General features: G+C 67.2%; 1 protein-coding gene across 1 annotated transcript; it reads right to left on the bottom strand.

Annotated features, from left to right (window-relative positions):
• Positions 1 to 325: 325 nt before the first annotated feature.
• Positions 326 to 15982, bottom strand: ZNF335 (zinc finger protein 335). Its single transcript, XM_056121220.1, has 28 exons — positions 15886 to 15982; positions 15026 to 15273; positions 13735 to 13969; positions 13024 to 13101; positions 12591 to 12884; positions 12358 to 12507; positions 12130 to 12276; positions 10385 to 10637; positions 10121 to 10298; positions 8715 to 8827; positions 8094 to 8112; positions 7862 to 7978; positions 7687 to 7763; positions 7339 to 7499; positions 6821 to 7053; positions 6246 to 6339; positions 6053 to 6147; positions 3376 to 3635; positions 2650 to 2761; positions 2198 to 2566; positions 1919 to 2061; positions 1671 to 1825; positions 1489 to 1592; positions 1342 to 1416; positions 1114 to 1197; positions 972 to 1037; positions 811 to 892; positions 326 to 729 (listed from the first exon to the last, which is right to left on the bottom strand). Exons 2-28 carry the CDS (start codon positions 15221 to 15223, stop codon positions 602 to 604), a joined length of 4020 nt encoding a protein of 1339 aa, XP_055977195.1. The 5' UTR covers positions 15224 to 15273; positions 15886 to 15982; the 3' UTR covers positions 326 to 601.
• Between the last annotated feature and the right edge of the window lie 456 nt (positions 15983 to 16438).

Here is a 16438-nt window from a genome sequence, read left to right as displayed (position 1 = left end):
CCTCTCCGGAACGCGTGAGGGTCTTACAGGTGGAGCGGGCTGAGGAAGCGGGAGCCTGTTTGTCCCCCCACCCCCAACCCCCCTCCAGGCTCCTGTCCACACCCTCCCACGGCAGGGGGCAGCAGGGAGCCGGAGGGGCTGCCCTCCAAGGCTGAGGTACCCGGCTGGGTCCCCCACCAGGGTCCTTCCTACGTCAGGCCTGCCTGTACTTACAGAGACGGCAGGGGTGCCAGGCGGCACCCTCTCCCGCCCTCTGGGGCCTCTTCTCCCAGGTCCTTGCCTGGCGTGGGGTGTGGCAAGGGGGACGAAGCAAGCTGGCCAGAGCTGGACTCCAGGCCCTTTATTATAGAGACTGAGGGTCCATCCAAACAAAAATAAATTTCTCTCCCAAAGCCCGCCTGCAGGCTGGGGCCCCCAGCACGTCTGGGCGCAGAAGCCTGCCACCGGCCCCTGGACCCGGTGGAGCGGGACCAGCTCCTCGAGCGGGAGGGTCTCGGCTGGCCTGAGCCCGGAGCCCCCGGGGTACGAGGGAGCTGTCCCGGGGGCCTCCCCGGCTCAGGGCCGAGCCTGGTTCCACGGTGTGTGCTGGCTGGGCCTGGGCTCAGTCATCAGTCAGGGTGATGACGTCGTACTCGATGCCCTGGTGCTGCAGCTGCTGGATGTGTTCGGGCACTGTCTCCTCGGTGCCAAACAGGCCCTGGGCCTGGGCCATGGCAGCATCGGCCACTGCTGCCAGGGGAGGGAAAGGTGGGTGAGCCAAGGCCTGGGGGCACGCTCTGGCCCAGGCCCCTGCAGGCCAGCACCCAGTACCTGTGACGGCCGAGTGCGCGGCGGCCTCCAGCTGGGCCTGAGTGACGAGCTGCTGGCCTGGTGACACGGGCACATACTGGATCTGCAGGGAGACATGGGTCAGAGGCAGCTGGGGGGGGGCGCGGGGGGCGTGTGGGGCGGCCCTGGTCCCAGGCACCTACCTGGGACTCCTGCAGAAACGGGGTTCCTTGTTCGTACTGGATGTGCGTGATCCGGCCCTCCTGGACCTGGCAGGGAGCCACCCGTGAAGGGGAGCGCGGGCCCTCCCCGCACGCCCCTGCCCCGCCTCCGCTCCCAGCCTACCTGGATGTGATGGCCCTCGGGGACCACGACGTATTCCTGGGGGAGCAGGTGCTGGACTCCGTCCTGGGAGATGATGTACTGCACCTGCGTGGTGGGGAGCAGGCGGGTGGGTGCGGGACCCCTCGTGAGACCTGGGGGAGGCAGACAGGCCCGCTCCACACCCCCCACCCCCTCCGGGAGAGCTGCGAGCTGGGCCCAGGGGAGCCCAGAGCGGCAAGCGCGGCTCACCTGGTTGTCAGAAGTCACCAGGTGCTGCACGGTCTGGCCGTCGGCCGTGATTTCCTGGATGTAGGTCGCTTCTTCCTGCAGGGGAGCTCCGGCCTTAGCCCCGCCCCGCCCCGGCCCGGCCCCGCCCCCAGCCCCGCGGGCTCCCACCTGATTGGTCACCGTCTGCTCCTGGGCCACGATGATGTGTTCCTGGCCCAAGGCCTGCTGGAGCCGGTCCGGGCCCAGCACCCCGTGACCGGACTGGAGGGCGGCTGGCAGAGAGGACAGCGGCTAGTCCGGGCTCGGGGGAGCCCCGACCCCCCCCACCCCCGCGCTCCCCGGCGGCTCACTGTGGAGAGTGGCCAGGGTCTCGTCGTCGCTGTTGAGGATGATGGTCTGGGTGGGGGTCCGGGCGGGGGCCCGGGACGTAGGGGTCCCCGTCTTCCGCCCGTCGGGGCTGTGCAGCCGCTGGATGTGGAACTTGAGGTGCCCGTTGCGGTTGAAGCTGCGGGGGAGGCAAAGGGCTCAGGCGCGCCCCTCCCCCCACCCCCCCTCCGCTCCGCCCTGCCCCACCCCGCGCCCACGGCCCTGGCCTCACCGCTGCCCGCAGAGGTGGCAGGCGAAAGGCTTCTCGTTGGTGTGGGTCAGCACGTGCCGCCGCAGGTCCTTCTTGTTCTTGGACGCGAAGCTGCACTGGCTGCACTGGTGCGGCCGCAGGCTGGAGTGCTGGGCCATGTGCGCCTGGAAAGGGCAGGTCACGCCTGCAGCGGCACGCAGGTGCACACGAGGACACGCGCGCGCACACACACACGTGCACGCAGGCATGCATGCACACCGGCAACACCTGAGGGGCCCAGCAGTGCTGGGCGGCACCTACCCGGACCTCTGGCCACTGGCAGGCACTGAAGGGGCAGTCGGGGCACTTGAAGGCACTAGGCCCAGCGTGGGCCCGTTTGTGACTCTCCATCTCCGCCCGGCCCGCAAAGGCCTCGGCACAGATCTTGCAGGAAAACTTCTTGGAGGAGGCTGCCGTCGGGGGCGAGGGGGGCACCGCCAGGCCCACGGTTCGACTGGCTGCAGGAGGGGGGGAAGCAGAGGCCTGGGGGTCCGCCACCCGGGGGGTCCGGGATGGAGACGGGGGCTCAGTGCTATCTCTGGGCAGCCCCGCAGGCTGTAGCAGGGGCCACTTGGCTCCGGAGGTCAGGACGTCCGGGCTCGGGAAGGAGATGGAGCCGTCCGGAGTCAGCTGCGGGGACAGAGGAGCAGGGGAGTCTGAGGGGGGCGGAGAGGTGGGAGGTGGGGGGGGCGGGCGGGGGGGATGAGCCTCACCTCTATGTGGTGCAGCTGGGTCCCATCGGTCGTCATGATGTAGTGGGTGCCACCATCCTTCAGGGGCTCGCTCACCACCACAGCCTGGGCTGCCTCCCCGGGGGGCTCCTCACTGTGGCCCAGAGACACGGGGGGGGGGGGGGGGGGGCGGTGAGCCGGGATCTGGGGCGGCCCAGCACCCCCGGGGTCCTCCCCCCACCCAGGAGATGACGATGGGGTGCCTGCGGGGTGAGTCCGGCTCTGCCCTTCACATTGAGGTCGGGGCGCTTGGGTGGCCCCCGCCCCCCCCCAGCACTGGGGCAGGTGAGCAGGGGCGAGGGCTCTTGGGACTCGGGGGTCCCTGAGACCACTGGGGATGCAGTGAGCCCCTCCCCCCACACAGAAGTGCGAAGGGGTCAGTGGGAAAGTGATCTTGGATCTCCGAGCTCGCAGCTGGCCCCACCGGGACTCACGGGTAGATCGCCAAGCCCACTGCCTGCAAGGCACCCGAGGGCCCAGAACACGGTGCCGTGGGCTGTGCCCCGGGCCTGTCTCCGGGGGTAAAGGAGGGGCAAGGGCCCCAGGGGTTGGGCACAGGCTTTGGCGGAAGGCGCCCTGGGCTCCAGCACCAGCTCTGCAGGGTTGGACCAAAATCAGAAGAGGTAGGTGACACGTGGACACCACGGCAGGCCTGTGGATGCAGGGGAGCCCTGTCCGCCCACACCCCCCAGGCCTGCCTGGGCTCACCTGTAGGGGGTGCCGGGAGCGGAAGTCCCCTCCTCCATGGGGGGGGCCGTGATGACGCTGTAGCCAGTCCCGCCAAACGCCCCCGGGGCCAGGGTGATCTGCTGCAGGTCTGGGGCCCCCAGCGGGCTCTCAGCGGTCACACTGCCCCCCGGCTCTGCCACGTGCAGCGTCACCACTTGTGGGGCAGCTCCCACTGAGGACGGCTGTCGGCCCGCGGGGGCCAACTCTGCACCCACATCCTCCGACTTCACCACGGCCACCTGCAAGGACAGCGGCAGCGGGAGGTGCTCAGGGCCCACCCTGCCTCAGCGCCCCAGGTTTCTTCCGTGTTGTGGCAGACCCTCTGTCCCCCGGACACGTGCTCCTCCTGAGACCCACTTGGCTCCCCAAATCCCGGTGGCAGCGAGAGGCCGCAGGTGGTAAGGCCGGAGTAGGCCACCGGCAGAAACTGCGGATGTTTACGTCACGACCACTCACATGGAGGGGTCCAAGGGAGGATGCTGCCAAGCATCTCCCAGAACAAAGAACAGGTGCCCCCCCCAACCGACCCTCGCCAGATTACCCCCAAATTCAAGGCTGCGACATCCAGGGCCGAGTCACAAGCAGGAAACCGTATGTGGGAAGCACCATGTCTAACGGGAGGCTAAAGGGAATAAAGCTCTAAGTATTTCTAAGGAAAACACAGCGGATGTGTCATTTTATCACCGAACGGCAACAGATGGAGATGCTAAAAGCCACAGCAGAGGGTGGGTGCCCCCTGGTGGGTGGGCGCAGAGGCAGCAGGGGTGACACTGCTCCCGGGGAGGGGAAGGTGGCCGGGCAGAGTCAAGGCCAGAGTGTGGAGAGAGGACTCCAAGCTGACCCCCAGTTGGTAACGATGCCGTGAGGCCCTGGGGTCGCAGAGGCCAGGGCAGGGCAGGGACCACCTCGAGGGGCGCCCACACAAACCAGGAGGCCAGACGCGTCTGCCCCTACCCCCACCTGGACTTCCAGGCTGATGGTGTTTGTTTTGGGGCCATCCCCGGCGGTACTCAGGGCTTATTACTGACCCTGTGGGGGGCTGGGGAATCGAACCGAGTTGGCTGTGTGCCAACCCATGCCCTCCTGGCTGTGCTATTGCTATTGTGCTGATGCTGTTCAAATGTGCGTGGGTGTGCGTGTCGGAGGCCCTGCCCTGAGCTGGCCTGAAGGACCCTGGGGGCAGGGTAGCCACACTCAGCCGTGCTGGCAGCTGAGAAGGAAAGGCAGGTGGGCATGTTCAGAGTATGCTCCCAGGGTTTCAGGAATAAGAGGGCTTGGGGCTCCCTGCAGCGACCACCACCTGTCTGATCAAAGGCCCTCGTGTCTGTAATCAGCTGCTTCTACCACGGGCCCAGGCCAACGTGGGCCACGCGACATGCCTTCTGTATACAGCTCTCCACCCAGGGCTGCCTGGTACTTCTCAGGCGAGGGTCCGGAGAAAGCACGGGGGTTACGGCACCACCTACGGCCGCCCCCACCAGTGCCAGGAGTGATTTCCGAGCACAGAGCTAGAGGAAGCCGTGCGCATTGCTGACGTGGCTCCCAAGGGTTGCTTTTTAGTAAAAAATTTTCAGTGAAAGAAAATTTCTTGGGGCTGGAGCGATAATAGCAGGTAGGGCTTTTGCCTTGCACACAGCTGACCCAGGTTCGATTCCCAGCATCCCATATGGTCCCCTGAAGTACTGCCAGGAGTAATTCCTGAGTGTAGAGCCAGGAGTAATCCCTGTGCATCGCCAGGTGTGACCCAAAAAGCAAAAAAAAAAAGTAAAAGAAAGTTTCTTGGGCAAAAAGAGATGGAGGGGCTGGAGTGACAGCTCAGCAGGAGGGTACTTGTCTTGTATGCTGCTGGCCTGGGTCCGAGCCTTGGCACCCCAGATGGTCCCCCTGAGCCCGCCAGGAGTGATCCCTGAGCACAGAGCCAGGAGTTAAGCCCTGAGCACTGCTCTAGTGTGGCCAAAATACAAAACAAAACAAAAAAACAGGGGCTTGAGAGTGGGAGCAGTTCAAGAAGCCCCGCTCCAAGGCCCTCTCAAAGATCAGTTTTGGTTTTCTTCCACGGCTGGGCACGTCAGGCCGCCTGGCAGACCTGGTACATCAGGGCCTCTGGTCTGGAGCAGGCCCCCTCAAAGAAAGGGGGCCCGTGTGGAGCAGTCACAGATTCGACACACGCTCGGCCCCAGACAGCCGTCATGGGAACCGAGTCAGGCCCTGCCTTCCCGTGTACACGGAGCAGAAATCCCAGGAGCAGGCGAGGTTCGAGTGTAAGGAGTGAAAACCCCAAGAAGAAACGGGACCAACAACGAAGGCTCACGGTGGAGGCGGGGGAAGGCGTCTCCAGGGACAACACCGAGGACAAAACCGACGCAAGGTGGACGCTGGTGTCCCCTTCATACCCGAGGACCCCGGTCCTTCCTGGCCAGCCCTTCCCGGTTCCCCAGGCGTGTCCTGGGCCCAGCCCCGCAGCAGGGGGGCCCGCCCAGGAACACCGCTGGCGCTGCCGAGTCTCGGGCCGCGTGGCCGCAGCGGAAAAACTCTCTAGCTCTGGGGGGAGCAGAGATGGTGACCCTGGGGAGGGGCTGCTGGCCAGAGCAGTGCCCCAGACGCACGGCTGAGCTCCGGGACCCTGACCCCGGGCACAGCCGAGTGTGTCCCCCACCTGCAGGGCGGCGCCCGCCAGCTCCCGCTGGGCGCTCATGTTCAGCAGCAGGTCCAGGGCTGTCTGTGTGGCCATTGCGGTGGACTCCTCAGCGCCTGGGTGGAGGGGACCTGAGCTTTACCAAGGGTGGGCAGACGGGCCCCCGGTGAGCGCCATGACCCCTGCCCCACTTCCCGGCCCCTCCTCGGCTCACCTTGCTGGTAGATGACGGTGGCGCCCCCCAGGGGGTCCGAGCACAGCAGCTGGGGCGTCTCCGCTGACTGGAAAGGAGTTGCCTCGGGGGGGTCCTGGGGAGGGGACACGACTGTGCCTGACGGGGCCATCGGACCGAGTCCCTGCTGGGTCAGACATTCCCTGGACCCACCCCACGGCCAGGACTCTCTCGGCACACACAGGCCCAGAGCTTGGCAGGGTCGGCGGGCAACACCTCAGCCACGGGCCTGTTCCTCAGCCTCCCCAGTGGCAACGCAAAGTGGTCCAGACGGCTACGCTGAGGCTCCAGCAAAGTCCACAGGGAAAACAGATACATGCGAAGTGACCAGCTTTCCCCCTGCCCACCTCGTCTTCCGGCATTTTCCCTGAAAGGTGGCTTGGAAGGCTGGAGCTCCTGCAGCTATGCTGCGCCACGAGGCAACCACCACGGCCCTGGCTTAAGAGGGCTGGGGTGAACCCCTGACCACCACGCAGTGGCAGGGCCGGCAGAGACGTCGCTGCCCCGTACGGTCCTGGCCCGCCCTTCCGTCAGCCACGGCCCCAGGAGGGGCTTACCTCGGGCGGCGCCAGGGAGCTGGGGGGTGGCCCGGGGGCCGTGCTGTGCTGCTGCTTCAGTTCCTCGATCTGCTGCAGAGAGAAGAAGGGGCGCCGGCGGGAGGGGGGCTCCTCGGGGTGGCGCCGCCCCCACTCCTCAAAGCTGCTGGCATGTCGGCAGCGCACGTGCAGACGCAAGTTCTTCTTGTGGCGGGTGCTGAAGTGGCAGTACTCGCAGGCGAAGGGCTTGGCACCTGCGGGCACAGCAGAGGCTCGGAGAGGAGCGCCCGGGGTCCCAGCCAGCAGATGCCAGCTCAGGGGCAGCACCCACTCCAGGCCGCACCCACCTCCCGGCCAGGCACTGCTGAGTGGAGAGGGGTCCCAGGAGGGCAGAGGGGGCCACAAAGGGGGCAGCGGCTGGGTGGGCGGGCGGGCGCTGGGGTGGGGAGCAGTGACCCCCAAGCCCAACTCTCATAACAGCGGAAGGAGCCGCAGGGGAGGGCAGGGCAGGGCGAGAGTCTGGCGGGACAGGGTCGGACCTGTGTGCTTCACGGCCACGTGGGAAAGCAGGAAGTCCTCCCGGAAGGTGCGGTAGGGGCAGAAGCTGCACTTGAAGGGCTTGTCGCTGACGTGGGACAGCTGGTGGTTCAGCAGCGCCTTCTTGTCCTCGCAGACAAACTCGCAGAACTCACACTTGAACCTGGGGGTGGCCGGGGGGGCAGCTCTGGGCCGGGACTCCGCAGGGCATAGGGGAGGGGCGGTCCCGTGGGCGGGGCTTGGACATGTGGGCGGGGCTGGTGGCTGTGGGCGGGGCTGGACTGCGAGGTGGGTGGAGCTGGAGGCGGGGCGCTGGCCCAGGGTCCTCTGGGGACCCCCTCAGGACATACCTGCGGTTGGCCACCGCCTGGATGTGTGTGAGCAGGTGCATCTTGAAGGTGTAGCGCTTCTTAAAGGACTTTCCACACTGGGAGAGGATGGGGGGGGGAGAGTGACTATGGGCCCCTCACCCCCCGCAGTGGAGGCCCTGTCCCCCCTCCCCCGCCAAACGTCCAGCCTGGCCACCTTGTCACACATGTGGGGCTTCTCGGTGCTGTGCGTCTTCATGTGCTGCGTGAGCCTCTTCTGCATGGGGTACACGCGGCCGCACACGGGGCAGGGGAAGGAGCTCAGCTTGGGGCTCTGCGGGGGGACAAGGCTGCATGGGGGCGGGGATCCTGCACACTGGGGCCTCCCTCTGGCCACCCGAAAGCACCCCCCACCCTCCCACCCCCGGCTGTCCCCCCACCAGACTCACGGGATCTGGTCTCTTCTTCCTGGGGAGAGAGGCACAGGCGTCAGATCACCCCTGCCCCAGCCCCGTCTCAGCTCGGAGCACCCCCACTGCCCACCCAAGCCCCCTTCTCCTGGGGAAGGGTCTCCCTGGCAGGGTGGGCTGGGGATGATGCTGCAGGCACAGCCAACAGCTGTTCTATCCTGGCAGAGTCACACACTAAAGGCCCTGAGAAGTCCTGCAGGAAAGAATTGGGGGTTCAGCCTATGGGGGTCCCTAATCTCACACACAGGACTCCCCCTTTCTAATAGAAAACTGGCTCTCCCCCACATTCAGTTTGAGAGCCACTGTCCCCCCAGCTGTGCTCCCAGCCCTGAACCCGAGAAGGGGTCTCCTTAAAGTGGCATGGGACCGGGGGCGCCCCCAGAGCCCGGAATATCAGTCTTCCAAGACTGGTTCCTCAGAGTATGGAACGAGGGCCCGGGGCCCAGGTCTCGCCGCCCGCTCACATGGTCTCCCACAGCCCCAGTAGTGATTGTCGCGGGGAAGGGCCGCTGCTGTCCCTGACTCCTTGGGGCAGGGCCCCGCTCGACCATCTCTCAAGAGCTGTAGGGGCGGCCCAGAGCGTCCCCCGCTCCCACTGACCGGTCCCGGCTGTGCACGGCGGCGTGACGGATGACGTCCTTCCGGTACACACTGGTGTAGCTGCACTCATCACACTTGTACGGCTTGCTGCCCACGTGGTTGAACATGTGCTCCTGGACAGGCAAAGGGTGGTCAAGTGTGCCAAGACCTGGACTCCCCAACGCTGACCCACCGTGCCTTGGCCTTGGAGCCGCTGCAGTGTGGGCTGGCACACCCGGGGTGTGCTGGAAGGCTGGTGGGCACCTCCCCCACCCCGAGCAGGCAGCCAGCCTTCACTGGACAGAGGCAGAAACATGCTCTGAGGGGGCCAGCTGGGTCCACTGAGTCCCGCAGGGTGGCTGCACTGAGCCCCACACTCAGGGCTCCCCCTCAGGGCTGGACATGAGCCCCCTGCACGCATGCCATACATGTGTATACACACACACACACACACACTCAGGGCTCAGGGCTCTCCCTCAGTGCTGAGGGGGACTGAGACCAACCCCTAGAGGGCTCTAACAGATGAGTGAATAAAGAAACTAGTACACCTATTCAATGAAATACTACACAGTCATAAAGAAAAATGAAGCTGTGAAACTTGCATATATATGGATGGATAGGGGCTGGAGTGATAGCCCAGAGGGTAGGGCGTTTTTCTTGCATGCAGCTGACCCAGCTGACACAGGTTCGATTCCTCCGCCCCTCTTAGAGAGCCCAGCCAGCTACCAAGAGTGTCTCGCCCGCACAGCAAAGCCTGGCAAGCTGCCCGTGACACATACACCAAACACAGTAACAAGTCTCACAATGAGACATTACTGGGGTCGCTCGAGCACATCGATGAATGACGGGAGGACAGGGCTATGGTGCCATGGATGGACATGGAGAATGTCACGCTAAGCGAAGATGAGTCAGAGGGACAGGGATGGACACGAAATTATCAAACTCATTTGTGGATATAAAAACCAACATAGCGGGGCTGGAGCGATAGCACAGCGGGTAGGGCGTTTGCCTTGCACGCAGCCAACATGGCCAACCCAGGTTCGACTCCCAGCATTCCATATGGTCCCCCGAGCACCGCCAGGAGCAATTCCTGAGTGAGTGCATGAACCAGGAGTAACCCCTGTGCATCGCCGGGTGTGACCCAAAAAGCAAAAAAAAAAAAAAGGGGGGGGGGGAAGGAGAAGCTGCTACCCCTTCCTGGAGACCCGTGACTGCCCCCTGCTGGAAGCCTTCGGGACTGCAGTGGACAAAACCAGCTTTCCTGCCAGGGGCCCAACGCCTGGCCGGGCGTCACCGGCTGATGATGCCCCAGATGCCCCAGGTGAACCGTGTCCCGGAGACACCTCCCAGGGACAGGGGCGTGTGCCCCCGTGTGCCAGACCCCCCTCCCCCGGCTGCCCGCCCGCCCGCCCGCCAGCGCCCCGCACCTTTAGCGAAGACCAGCGGCGGGAGCGGTAGCTGCACTGCAGGCACTTGAAGAGCTGCGGGTCGCCGGGCTCGTGGGAGCTGACATGGAAGCGCAGGTCCTCGTGGGACAGGAAGCGGGAGCCGCAGATGCGGCAGAGGAAGGGTCTCAGCAGGGGCTTGGGGGACTTGTAGTAGTACCTGCCCGAGGGGGAGCAGGCGTCTGGGGAGGCCCGGGGTCTCGCTGTCTCCGGGTCCCCACCCCGCCCCACCCCCGCCCCACGTACTTGCGGTATTTCTTGCCCAGGAAGCGGCGGGACGGCCGCCCGCGCCTGCGGGGTGGCATGTCGGCCTCCTCCTGGCCGGCCGGGGCAGCGCCATTGGCCTCCGACTGGCTCACGCCAGGTTCCGCGGGGGCCCGCGCGGCTGGGCTCGGCGCCGTCAGCTGTCCTGGGGCAGATGAACTGGGCGCTTCGGGATCCTGGGGCTCCGGAGGGGGCTGTGTGCTCTGGGAACTCACGAGAGGCTCCTCCCCGGCACCTGGGAAAGATGAGCTGGCCTCACACCCGCCCCGCACGCCGTCCCCAGTCCCGGCAAACGCAGGAGCCGTGTCCCCTCCAGCAGCAGACACGTTGCCCCGTGCCCAGGCTCCAGTGCGGGTCTGGGGCAGCGGCCCGAGGGCTGGGAGCGCCAGAGGCCAGGCTGGCTCCTTTCTGGAGAGGCAGCCGCGCAAGCCAACCCTCACGAAGGTCACTCCAGAGCCTCCAGGGACCAGGGTCTGGGCAGCACAGGCAGCTATGGCCATCCCGCGGGACGCCAAGGGCGGAGGAAGGACAGGCCAGGGGCCAGGTTCGTAAAAGCCCCTTCAACAGGCGGGGGAAGAGCTCAGTGGCACGGCGTAAGTGGGACACCTGGGTTGGACCCCCAGCGCGCGCGCGCGCACACACACACGCACACACACACGCACACACACACACACACACACACACACACACACACACCCCACCACCACCACTAAGAACACCAGCGTGAGGCCCGAAGGACTCGAACACACTGCCCACTCCGAGATTCCAGCAGGTTCTAGAAACGATGCAGACAAGGCTTGGGGCCCCCCTGGCCAGGTGTGCTCATCTAGGGAACATCTGAGAGTGCTCACTTTGTGTACACCCCTCAAGGGACCACCGCCTCGGTCATGTGACTTCAGAGAGGACACAGGCCCCAGCCCCCTGGGGCCTGCCCGCGCAGGACCAGCCTGGGGACGTCTCTGGGCCCCCTGAAGTTGCAGCGGCACCTGCCATCTCACGTGGCTGGGAACCGGAGACTCAGCCAGGCACCCAGCGAGGGGGGTTGGAGGGGACATTTGAGCCCAGGCCTGGGCACTGCCCACTGTGCCCAGCCCGGAGTGCAGGCGCAGGACAGAGTCGGGCCCCCGAGGCGTCATCCTTTCAACTCCACTACAGGGTCAGTCCTTCAGGCCCAAACTTCCCCAAACCGTGACAGCTGACCACAGCTAGGACTCGTCAAGGAGCACCCAGGGCGGGGCTGGAGCCCTAGCACAACGGGTAGGGCATTTGCCTTGCACGTGGCTGACCCGGGTTCGATTCCCAGCATCCCATAGGGTCCCCCGAGCACCGCCAGGAGTAATTCTAAGTGCATGAGCCAGGAGGAACCCCTGTGCATCGCCGGGTGTGACCCGCAAAGCAAAAAATATGGGGCTGGAGAGATAGCACAGCGGGTAGGGTGTCTGCCTTGCACGCGGCCTACTTGGGTTCGATTCCCAACATCCCATGTGGTCTCCTGAGCACCGCCAGGAGTAATTCCTGAGTGCAGAGCCAGGAGGAACCCCTGTGCGGGTGTGACCCAGAAAGCAAAAAAAAAAAATAAGGAGCACCCAGGGTGGCTTCTGAGGTGTGGCCGGGGTGGGGCGGGATGGGGGTCCCCCACCTAGACTGTGCTCCCACACTGGGGCTCTCAGTCTCATGGGCCCCAGAGAGGCCAGCAGGGCACCAGCCCTCCTGTGGACGCAGCTCACCTTGCGGGAGGTCCGCGGGGTCCAGCCGGGGCAGCTTCCGGGGGCGGCCGGGCCTCCTCCGGGGTCTCGCCGTGCTGGGGGCGGGGCGCGGAGGCCGCAGCTGCCGGCTGCGGGGCTCGTCCTCGGCCGGGTTGTAGTCACTGTCCTCTGCGGGAACAGCGAGGGGTGTGGGGACACGTGCCGGCCGCCGGCCTCCCCCTGCCGCCCCCCCGGAGCCTCGGGACCTACCTTCCAGGTCATCGATGGCACCGGCGTCCACGATGTCGTCCTCCTCCTCCTCCTCCGGGCCCTCCTCCTCCTGGGCTTTGGCCGAGGGGCCCCACTTGCGCACACGCCCCTTCTTGCCAGCCACCGCCGCTGCTGCCGTTGCCGCCGCCGCTGTGGTAGGAAGAGGAGCTCGCAGCCAGGCCTGGGCCCGGCCCCACCACACCCCCGGCGCGGCCCGGGGCAGGGGGACACACCGGGCCGGAAGTGTCGCTCCCGCATGTGGCGCAGCAGCGTGGCCTTGGTGCCGCTGCGGTACTGGCACGTCTTGCACTTGAACTGCTGCACCACCACCACCTCCATCATGGCCTCCAGGCTCTGCAGGTCCGGCTCCTCGGCGCCCAGCGGCAGCTGAGTGGGGGAGCCTGGCCCGGCCCGCGCCTCCTCGGGGGGCTCCAGACACGTGGAGGTGGGGCCGTCGGCGAGGGCCTCGATGGTGGCCAGGCTGTGAGCCAGGGTGGAGCTGGACATGGGCGAGGCCATGGGCGCCCCTGGGGCCGGGGGAGGCGAGAGAAGGGGGGGCGGTGGGTGGGTGCTGCCTCCCACCCGCCCGCCAGCACCCACCCAGACTGTGAGGGCAGGCCCCATGCGGGACACAGGAGCGAGTTTCCGGCGTCCGGCTGGCCTTACCGTCGTCGGGGCCCTGCAGGATGAGGTAGCGCGTGGTCTCTGCCCCACCATCCTCGGCACTGGTCACGGTGATGCAGCCTGAGTGGATGGGGAAGGGGGCGATTATTCCCAGCTGACCAGGAGAACCGTCCCTGCCCACCTCTCCAAGGGGATGACCGGTGGCTCTCACAGCTGCCCTGGCCACCCGCTGAACCACCCCACCCCACCGACACTGAGCTGGAGAGCCTGGGCCGCGCCACCCTCAGTGTGGACTGTGACCCCACAGCGTGTCCACGTGCAGTAAAGGGGCCGGCCTGGAAGCTCATGGCCGGGCAGGAACCCGGGGCAGTCACTGAGCTTCTGCCTGCCGCTTGCTGGTGACACAGGGTAAATCCCTACTACCGCTGGCTACAGACCCTCATCGGTGTGGATGCTCTGGCCTTTGGGGGTTACTAGAGGACTAAGTGGGCCAACCCACGAAGGGGCTTAGAACACCCCAGGCAGAAGCAGGTGTCCAGCATCCGGTTCCCTACTGGGCACTTTGCACCCGGCAGGAACTACGCTGAGAATTCTGCGCTCAAGGCGGCTGTCTTTAGCCACGGGGGGCAAGGGTCACTGTTTCTGGGCCACAGAGCCAGTGTGGTCGGCTACATGCCCGAGTTGCCGGTGGTCCAGCTGACCCTGCGGGGAGCCCCGGGAGGGCCAACTCCGGCCGCCCTCTGCCTGACTCACTCTGGATGAGGTCAGGCCCGATGGTGGACTCGATGATCTTGTCGATGGCCGAGCCCAAGTCCGAGGATGAAGCCGTGCAGTCGGCCACCAGCATGCTGGGGTCAGGAAGGGCGCTGGAGTGCACCAGGGCGGGGGCACCAGCGGTCACCCCGGCCTCTGGCCCCCGGGACACAGAGGACGAGTCGGGGAGGTAGCCTTGGGGCAGGGGGTCCGTGCTCGAGCTGCTCTCGGTCACCTCCTAGGGGACCGACAAAAGTCAGAAGGCGGGGAGGGGTCAGCTCGGGCCAAGGACGAGGTGAGGGAGCTCACCCCACTCTCAGCTGCTAGCCACAGGGTCCCCCAAGAACCAAGTCCCAGGGGGCTGATGCAATAGCACAGTGGGTGGGGCGTTTGCCTTGCACACGGCTGACCCCGGTTCAATTCCCAGCATCCCATGTGGTCCCCTGAGCACTGCCAGGAGTAATTCCTGAGTGCAGAGACAGGAGTAACCCCTGAGCATCGTGAGTAAGATCCCCTACCCCCGCCCCCAAAAAAAGAACCAAATCCTAGAGAAGGGCTTGTACGGTCCCTACCCTGCGTATGTGTGTGTGTGTGTGTGGGGGAGCCACTGTTCTCTGGGGGACTGTCTGCCCAGCTCCCCGGCACCGACTGCTCCCCATGTATTAGACAAGACTCCGTGGCCAGTCCTAGGGGGGCCACCCCATCCTCAGTGATCCAGCCCGCTGCGGCCAGGGTCACATCTCTCTCTCTCAGGCCTTTCTGCGGGAGGCCCGGCCAACACAGGGCGGCCCACAGCAGACCCCTCCACTCTAAATGAATAACCCCCTGAGCCCCCAGGTGGGGCTGGGGGCGGGGGACACGGTGCAGTTAGAGTAACATCCAGAAAGTGCCTTGCAGAGAGCGAGGATCGGGGCTTCCCCGCGGGGCGCTGGCCCTGCAGGCTCGGTGGGGTGAAGCACCCAGAGGTGGCATTCCCGGAGGACGGGAGACAGACCGTGGAGGTGGGAGCTTATCCCTCCCCCATGGGCCAGCCTGTGAATGGCAGGGTGGGCGGCGGAACCCCCGAGCAAGCACCTGCCCAAGCGGGCGCCTGGCCCCGCTGGCTCTAACGGGGGCCTCCCAAAGAGAATGAACGAATGAGTGAATGAATGAGTGAATGAATGGGCGGATGAATGAATGAAGAACCGGCAGCCTGAGAGTGCGGGGCGGGAAGCCCCCAGCCAGGGTCTGGCCCCAACGTGCCCAACAGCAACTCCTGGGGCCCGGAAGGGGGGGGTCGCCGGCTCCGTACCGGGGGGCTGCTGCGGCCGCGGTCCGAGCTCTGGCCCACGCGGGAATCGTCGGCCTCGGCCGGGCCGGGCGCGCTGGCCGCGTCGCTGCTGTCGGCGGACACGGCCTCGGAGGTGCCCACGCCCAGGCCGCTCTCGGAGGACGGCGCCGGGGCCGGCCCCGCGTCGCTGCTGCTCTCCACCACCTCGCTCTCCTCCATGGGCGCGGGGGGCCGCCTGGCGGGGGGGAGCAGAGTCTGGGGGCTTCACGCTGCGAGAAGAGGGGACGGGGGCTGGGACGCACGGGCCGCCGCCCCCCGGGACCCGGCGGCGGCGGCGGCGGCGGCGGGGCCCTTGCGCCCATTGTGCAGATGCAAAGACTGAGGCTCCCCTCCCCCACCCCGGAAGCCGCTCCGGCGACGACGGCGACGACGAAGCTTCGAGAAGAGCCGGCGCGGGCCAGCCTGGACGCCGCGGCGGCCTCGACTCGGCGGGCCCCGGGCCCCGGGCCTGGCGCGCGCCCCGCCGCCGCCGCCGTCCGGCCCGCTGGGTGGTTCCGTCCCGCGGCCCCCGGCGGGTGGTACGGCCCGCGCCCCCCGCTCGGCGGCGCCCGGGCGCCGGGGCCGGGGCCTGACGGGCCGGGGCTGCCCCCGGCGCTGCCTGCGCGCCGCGCCCGGCGCCATCTTGCGGCGGGGCCCGTTTCCGCGCAGGCAAGTGCGAGAGCGACTAAAGGGCCCGGGGACCCCGGGGCCCTCGCCCGGGCAGCCCCGCCGGCCCGCGCCCGCGCCCGCGCCGCCCGCAGCCCCGCCGCGCCGCGCCGCCCCGCGCCCGCGCCCCGCGCGCCGGACGGCCCGGGCGCGCCGCCGCCGCCCCCGGCACTCACCCGACGCTCCCGCCGCCGCCGTCCCGCCCGGCTCCGGCATCGACGAGGCCGCCATCCTCCCCCCGCCGCCGCCGCGGAGGGACCCATCGCCCGCCCCCCGCCCCGCCCGGCGGCCGGGACTACTTCCGCCGCCCTCCCGGGGAAAGACGGGGGGCCCCGCGTGCCGGAAGGCCTTCCCAGGGCCTCGGGGCCCTCCCGGGTGCGGGCAGAGGAGGGGGCTTCACCTGCCGCCCGGACGGAGCGGCGGGGCGCCCTCGGGGGTGGGGACTACTTTCTCCCGCGGCGGAGTACCCTCGGCGGGGGGCGGCGCTGACGTCACGCTGGGTCCCTTTCCCCGGGCCGCGGGGTTGGGCGCGGCGAAGGCCCGCCCCCCGCGGGGGCGTGACTTCCGGGCCTGGCCACGCCCCTCCCGGAACCGCTCGGGCCGGCGTGGGAGCGTTGGGCCGGAGCCCGAGGAACCGCGACGGGTCGTCGTGGGGCCTGGCTCGTCATTGGGATTGTTCTTTTTTCTTTCTTTCTGAATCTTCCTGGTTAAGCGAGTCCCGTTGAGGCT

Source organism: Sorex fumeus, unplaced genomic scaffold (assembly GCF_029834395.1).
Source record: "Sorex fumeus unplaced genomic scaffold, SorFum_2.1 ptg000044l, whole genome shotgun sequence".
Lineage (NCBI taxonomy): Eukaryota > Metazoa > Chordata > Mammalia > Eulipotyphla > Soricidae > Sorex > Sorex fumeus.
Note: the sequence above shows the minus strand (reverse complement) of the source record. Positions and strands in the feature narration are given on the sequence as shown.

Coding starts and splice junctions, on each gene's coding strand:
- ZNF335 (XM_056121220.1), bottom strand. CDS start 15,223: ATGGAGGAGAGCGAGGTGGTGGAGAGCAGCAGCGACGCGGGGCCGGCC. Junction 3,636..6,052: donor TGGCGGGCGCCGCCCTGCAG/GTGGGGGACACA, acceptor CTGTCCTTGCAG/GTGGCCGTGGTGAAGTCGGA. Junction 1,593..1,670: donor GACCCTGGCCACTCTCCACA/GTGAGCCGCCGG, acceptor CCTCTCTGCCAG/CCGCCCTCCAGTCCGGTCAC.